Here is a 7,535-nt window from a genome sequence, read left to right as displayed (position 1 = left end):
TTCAGATGGTATTGGGAGGCTTATACTGACTTTCAAATGATGTTGTCTTATCACTTTAGCTTGAGCTATGGTGTAGTCAGTGATAGCTTAAAGAGCCCATGCCATTAAAATCCCATTTTTCCTATTGTTTGTTCAGTAACATAGGTCTGAATATTTTGGTGAGCTGTGGTAAGTTTGAAATCTATGCAGTTTGTCTGCTGAATGCAATAGGCAATGAAAGGAAAAAGTCAGAAGAAATGAGCCGATCTGGATAAGGTGACACTGTGACGTAGCGTTGTCAAATGTTATTCATGGCCCTGCCCACTTGGTTGGTTCGTAACCGCCCACAGAGAGTCGCGATTGAGCTAGTGCTATGTAGTTCGCTGCGTAGTAACAGGCTAGTAACAGAATTTTGATTGAAATGGCAGAACGACATCGAACCTGTGTGTTATGCCAAGGCAAAACTTCCACATTGCATCTCCTGCCAAAGACAGAGGAATTAAGGGAGACATGGTTGCAATTTATTTTTGGAGAAATTCCGGAAAACTATGGAACCAGATTGGTGCTGTGTTCGGCGCATTTCAGAGACGATGACTTTGTCAACTTCGGGGAGTACAGCAGCGGGTTTGCATCAAAGTTGGTTTTGAAACCTGGAGTTGTGCCATCACGGAGGTTGCCCACTTCTCCAACAGCCGTAAGTAATTTTATCTACACAATGAAATCCTATTTAAAAAGCTATTTGTAACTACATGATCTATAGGCCCATCTTGGACGGTGCTATGCCGTAATTCCGACGCCTCATTGTTCCGACGTCTCAATGGCCCGAAATATGTCCCATTAGATCGACATGCCACTATGCCAACGGTTCAATGTTCCGAAAACAGAACCCATTGGTCCGACGGCCTAATGCGCCTCCTTTTTGAAAAGTCGGACAAACGGACCTTCGGACCAATGGGTTCTGTTTTCGGAACATTGAACCGTCGGCATAGTGTCATGTCGATCTAATGGGAAATATTTCGGACCATTGAGACGTCGGAACAATGAGGTGTCGGAATTACGGGCAGGCCCCTCTTGGACAACGCTTGCTTGAACAGTCAAAGTAGCACGTGCAGCTAGCGCTAACTTCATTCCATGGTAGCCGCCTAGTTATAATGATATGGTTCACACAACGATTCGACTAGCAGCTATACGGTCGAAAGGTTGTGTATCTAATACAATCACAGGAAGCAGAAGCGACAGAGTGCGGTTATACTTTTTCTTAGTATCTGACGGACTCTTTGCCCTGCACCTGTACAGAGATGGATGTGCTTGCACTCTCTACTACTATCAGCGAGTTATAGCCATTAGGGATTTTCTGCCCAGACACGGTATCAAAATTAGTATTTATGTGTATCATTTCTGCATATTTTTCTTCATCTCAGCACAACCGTCTTGTAGTTATGTATACCAAACTAATCTGGCAGCGGATAATTTGCCTGTAGATGAGGATAACTTGTAGGCTAGTCTACTGCTCAGATAAGTTAGTTATTTTATTACAGTGTAAGTTAACATCGATGTACAATTTTCCAGGACTTTATTCATTTGGCTTCAGGACATGATTTAGCTTTATGTATTACTTAGTGTCTAATTGTCTCTTGTGTGTATCATGTCATTTAGAGCACACCAGGGACATCCAGAACATCCAGCAACCATACATCTTGCCAAACAGACCCACCTAGTCTGTCATCCAGGGGCACACAGCTTTCTGTTGGTACTTTCAGCAATCATGTGAGAAGCAGAGGTTTGTGATTTTATTCATTTTTCAACTGCTCATGTGCCAAGTAACTTCTGTTCTGATCATGCAGTGTTGATAATGGTGGCTAAACCAAGTAAACTCAGTTAATCCACATGTCATATTTTTATACTATAGGGTTTGCATAAATCAAAATAGTTCATCCACCTTCTAGTAGATTTTTTGAACTTATTAAAACTTCAAATGTTTGCTACAGTCTGTGTACTATAGTTATCAGCACAACTTGCCAGCCATAGTATATACACAATATTACTCTACTCATTGTATAACTCTGCACACCTGAGGTAATCTATAGCTTACTGGATGGCTTCTGTTATTCTTTCGTAAATGGTGTAACAAAACAGTAATATTCCTTAGGCACACAAACTATATCCTGCTCTGTAAGTGTGAGTACAACTACAGATGATGCACCTTGGGGACCCTCGACCTCTACGCCAATCAAGCCAACGCCAGCTAAAAGACCTCGGCTAGCTGAAGGGGAGGAAGATAACTGGGAAGACTCCACAGTGATCGCTGAACCACATGACTCCACATTTGATCCTGCTCAATCCATGACAGATGTGTCAGAATCCTCACAGATATTGTGAGTGCATTGGCTTATTATTTCCATACAAAGGGATGACAACATATGACTTTACATATCAAACTAACGGCACCATTTTTCTTCCATTATTTATCTTCCACAGCACCGCCACTACACCTGGCTACACCGATTCCAAGTACATCGTTAGCGCGAGATGCCTACTTGAGCTTTTTGAAAAGTGTCCCATTTGCAAACGGCCATCTGAAGTAACACCATGCAGACGTGGTACATTCTTGGCCGTTTACCAGAAATGTCCTCACTGCGGGTTTTACAGAGAGTGGAAAAGTCAGCCTGTCATTGGGAGCTGCCCCATCATCAACCTCCAACTGTCTGCTGCCATATATTTCACGGGCACTTCATTTTTCCAGTTGCAAAAGGTATTGAATCATACCTTAGAGAGCACTCACCACACACCATCATATTTCTCTAAATTTGTACTAAAATATTGTTGTTAACAGTACATTGTCTCAGCCCTTGTTGTTCAAAGATGAATGAATGAAAGAATTAATCATGCCTGGTGTTAATGTCTTTGATCTATTGTTATCCAAACCTCATATGTTGCTGTGAATTTTACTGATAACGTATGCATTGATCTGTAGGTATTCAAAGCCATGCACCTGAAATCAATTGGATATACCACATTCAGAAGGCATGCACGGACTTATTTGGAGCCAGCAGTGATCCACAAATGGCATCAGTTTCAGGAAGAAGAATTGCAGTTTCTGAGCCAGAGAAAGGTTAAAATTGGCGGAGATATGAGGGCAGACTCACCAGGTAAACTTCCTCAATTAATTTCAATACATTCAGTATTACTACTATGAAGTTCCACACAAAATAGCACGCTCATAAACATGTTCAAAAGCAGTGTGCTCATGACATCATTTCAATATTTGTAGGTCATTGCGCAAAGTATGGCAGCTATTCCTTGATTAACCTGGAGAACAACAACATTATTGACACACAACTTGTCCAGGTGAGTAGTTCCACATATGTAAATTGAACTGTTATTCATGCCACACAACACATAGCACTCATTGCTCTCTTTGTCACACTGACACACAGACTATTTTTTCAGCAATGCTCTCTCACTTACTGAAACACTCACTAGCTCTTTGTATCTCTCTCTTTGACTTCCCCTCTCACCCTCTCTCACACACACACAAACAAACCCTACTCTTTTATCAGACGCTGAACGTTTGAAAATGAATTTTGTTGACCAACCATATTGTCTCGCTAAATGGATTTCTAGTTTACAAATGAATCTATCTTGTGTCATCATTGGCGTGCATTATTATTAGAACTATGTCATTGTGTGGTTTCATCACATAATACTTGTCTCTTTTTGTTCCATGACAAGAGCAATGAGGTTGGAGGTAGTCACAATATGGAGAAGGAGGGTCTGAAAAGAAGCCTTGAACTTCTGGAGTCGAAGGGTGTGGCAGTGGACTACATTGTCACTGACCGCCATCCCCAGATACAAAAGTTTCTTCGGGATCGCAATGTGAAGCACTTCTATGACGTCTGGCACCTTGCAAAGGGTAATACTTGTCTTTGGATTCAAGATATAATTATGCAAGATAATGTAAATCCAATGTCACATAATGTTTATCCAATGTCACATGGGCTTGCAGCGTGGTTATTGTATCCTTTTTTCCCAGAGGTCCGTTGGGTATGCTAACCACTGTTCCAACATGCCCACGTATGGAGTTATATAACTTCTTCTTCATCCGATTGATTTTGACAGATTGATTTTGTTTTTGTTTGTTCATTAGGTCTGTCTAAGAAATTGGACAAGGTGTCGAAAGAGAAGGACTGTGACATTGTGAAGAGGTGGCGGCGTGGCATCAGCAACCACGTCTACTGGGCAGCAACATCATCATCCACCGGGGCTGAAAAGGTGGCTAAATGGACCTCATTGATAAACCACATTCAGAACATACACAGCCACGACAACCCAGCTTTCCCCAAATGCCTCCACCCTGTTCGCCGAACAAGAGATCCTAAAAAGTGGTTTCAGCCAGGTGTGTAAACCTCCATTGAATGTAATGTTGATTGACTATCTTGCTTGTGTTTCTCTAAAAATAATATATATATATATATATCTTTCTTTAGGCACCAAAGCCCTCTATAAAGTGGAAAAAATCCTTACCAGCAAGAGGGTCCTGACTGACGTGGAAAAGCTGAGCTCAAAGTACCAGACCTCAACACTGGAAGCCTTCCACAGTGTTATTTTGCGTTTCACACCAAAAACTGTGGTTTTCCCTTTCATTGGGATGTTGTGCAGGTATGTTCACATTTGCTGACCAGCAACATATATTTTTCTTACACTAGAACAATACAGACCTAAAGATATGTGTAGATATCTTTGCTGTGGTGACTATGTAGTTGTTGTTTGATACTGCAACCAGTGTTCTCCTATGACAGTTTTATTACCACAGACTGTACCTGGCAGCCATGCATTTTAATGAGAATGCTGGCCGTTGCCAAGCGAAGACAAACTCAGGAAGACTGAGGTACAAACTCAGTTTCCCAAAAGCAAAAAAAGGAGCGGCTACGGTGAAAGCAGTAAAAACACAACCAACATACTGTAAGTTGTAAGAAAATATTTATTGATGTATAAAACACTTTGTACATTGTTACATGTAGAGTTTACCTACATTGTATTTCTTTTAGGCTATACCCTCAGCCTGATGCATCTCCTCTTTGAAGAGGTAGTCCCTAACCCCCTGCCCTACTTGGAGGAATGTCAGCAGATTCCTGTGCCCAGTTCCCTATCGTCCCAACACGAACGTCCACCCTTAAAAGACGCTATTGCGGCCCATGTATCTCGCTTTAGAGTGGAGGAGGTTTAAATCCAACATATTGGCCTTCCGCATCAGGGAACTCCCCGCGTACGTGTTGGACCACACAAGAGGGGATGACAACACGTATCTTCCTGCCAAGATATCCCCAGCACCAGCTGACAAACGACCTGTAGGCCAAGTACCTGCAACGGCTGTCAAAAAGCAGAGGACATTGTTGTTTATGTATATATGGCCAAGGCTGAACTGTACATAGTGTGTGAGTTTTGTTTTGTCACGTGTAAATAGAATAAAAAATGATCATTATTTGTATTGTTATTATGTGTAGGTACAGCTCCATCACTTTGACTTTCACTATACAAAATAGTGTATGAGATTGGTAGACATGTTTGAATATGCTGATGTGCCGTAGTATAGACATTTTTTCATCTCACTTACTCATTACTCAGTCCAAGGACCCAGTGGTGAGGAGGGTTGCACCCACAGTTAACGCAGGGAGGAAATGGAAACCAAAACAAGCGGTCCAGCAAGCTCAATCGGCACTTAGACATAGAAATATTATGGGCCATGTTCAGCACGGGCGGGGGGGCTTAGGGAGGGACGTAGGTAAACCCTCGTGGGGTAAGGCTTCTGCAGGGGAAAGGAGAAAAATGGTAGTGGAGGAAATACATAGGCAGGAGGAGATTGTAAGATGTACTAAGGCAGTGTCACAGGCAAAACAAGGGCAGTGGGTGAATTGGGAGGGAGTGGAGAAGAAGAAGATAAAGTGGAGAGATCTATGGAGCATGGAGGCTAGCAGGATCAGATTTATGATAGGTGCCACTTATGATGTGCTCCCATCTCCCCAGAACTTAAATCAGTGGTATGGTGAGGATGAGACATGCACACTATGTTCCTGTGTATGCAGCGTCCGCCATATCCTATCAGGGTGCAAGGTAAGTCTCTCCCAGGGGCGGTATACGTGGCGTCACAACCAGGTATTGAAATGTTTGGCAGAGGCTGTTGATGATAAACGGGGCGAAGCTAATTCATCAGCCGCTAGTAAAGAGGGTAGGCAAATTAACTTTGTGCATCAGGGGGAAAAGGCTAGACCATTTAGAGGCAGGCACAGAGTCGGGCAGCTAAGTAATGGAGGAGCCTGGGAATTGAAGGCGGATCTTATTCAGCAGGTTGTTGTGCCTCCACACATTGTTAGCACTCGGCTAAGACCAGATATGCTATTGTGGTCAGACTTAGAGAAGATTGTTTATTTTATTGAACTTACAGTTCCTTGGGAAGACAGAGTTGAAGTAGCTAATGAGCTTAAGAAAGCGAAGTATGCTGAGATGGCTGAAGAGGCAGCACAGAGAGGCTGGAGTTCGCGACTAAGGCCTATTGAAATCGGTGCACGGGGGTTTGTGGCTAGATCTGCTATTAGCTTGCTGACTGAACTGGGTATTTGTGGACGAAGTCTGAGGCAGGCGGTTAGTAACATGTCCGTGGCAGCAGAACGAGCAAGTGAATGGCTGTGGGTAAGGAGAAAACATACTTCCTGGGGTGCAAGCTGAGGTAAGCCAGCTGTGCTAACGTGAGCTCATATGCCAACGTGTTTGAGTGGTCAGGGTTAGGGGTAGGGCTAGGGGTACGATGAAGGAAAGAATGTTTAGATGCATTAAATGTGGCAATGTGGTGGCAGCATTGAGGGGGGTGAATCCAGGACGCTGGTTTCATTGTTAAGCCTTCAGGAGGTGTCGTGGGCCTAACTTAAACGAAACATCTGTGAAAGAGGGTGCCCACTTGATAACCCCAATGATATTCTGCTTACTGCTTACTGCTGTATTTACTGCTGTTAGTTGGGCTAGTTGTCTCGTCTTTTTTTTTGGTTGGTAGCTCAGTAGCCAACGTGCTTACAAGGTTGGTTTGGACAGGGGCTTCTGAATATGTGTTTTCCTTGGATTTTGGCACAAGGGATTATAACATCTGATCCTGTGTATTACTGAATTGCCTCTAACTTGCAAGTTCCCATAATCACGTTGATAAATGTTCTGGGCATTTTGCTGGGAATATCTATTGAGACAAACAGGATCTAGTCCTGGGTGGAGGGTCATGCATAATAATGGTGGATCCTCGTCTTCCATTATTCTTACAACCTGTGCAATCAGATATGTTTGATTAATATAATCTGATTTTACTGACAGTGTATAACCAAAATTAAATCCATATCACCCATCGGTGCACCGTCTTACCGATGTTGTCTCCCTGCAGCATACATTCTCCTCCTCTTTCTGCATTGTAGAGCAATTCCCACAGGTACACCTGAAGCAAAAAGGTAGGCAATGTGTTTGGCAGCCATCAATAATGAAACACAAATTAGGCTATAGGCTTACCTATTATAAAAAAA

At 42.8% G+C, this 7,535-nt stretch overlaps 1 protein-coding gene across 1 annotated transcript; it reads left to right on the top strand.

Annotated features, from left to right (window-relative positions):
• The first annotated feature begins 1,270 nt into the window (after positions 1-1,270).
• LOC115555898 (uncharacterized) lies at positions 1,271-5,206 on the top strand. Its single transcript, XM_030372940.1, has 10 exons — positions 1,271-1,759; positions 2,129-2,354; positions 2,458-2,731; positions 2,954-3,128; positions 3,251-3,327; positions 3,712-3,892; positions 4,127-4,375; positions 4,467-4,638; positions 4,793-4,941; positions 5,028-5,206. The coding sequence occupies exons 2-10, from the start codon at positions 2,323-2,325 to the stop codon at positions 5,204-5,206; spliced, it is 1,488 nt and encodes a 495-aa protein (XP_030228800.1). The 5' UTR covers positions 1,271-1,759; positions 2,129-2,322.
• The last annotated feature ends 2,329 nt before the right edge of the window (positions 5,207-7,535 follow it).

Source organism: Gadus morhua, chromosome 12 (assembly GCF_902167405.1).
Source record: "Gadus morhua chromosome 12, gadMor3.0, whole genome shotgun sequence".
NCBI lineage: Eukaryota > Metazoa > Chordata > Actinopteri > Gadiformes > Gadidae > Gadus > Gadus morhua.
Note: the sequence above shows the minus strand (reverse complement) of the source record. Positions and strands in the feature narration are given on the sequence as shown.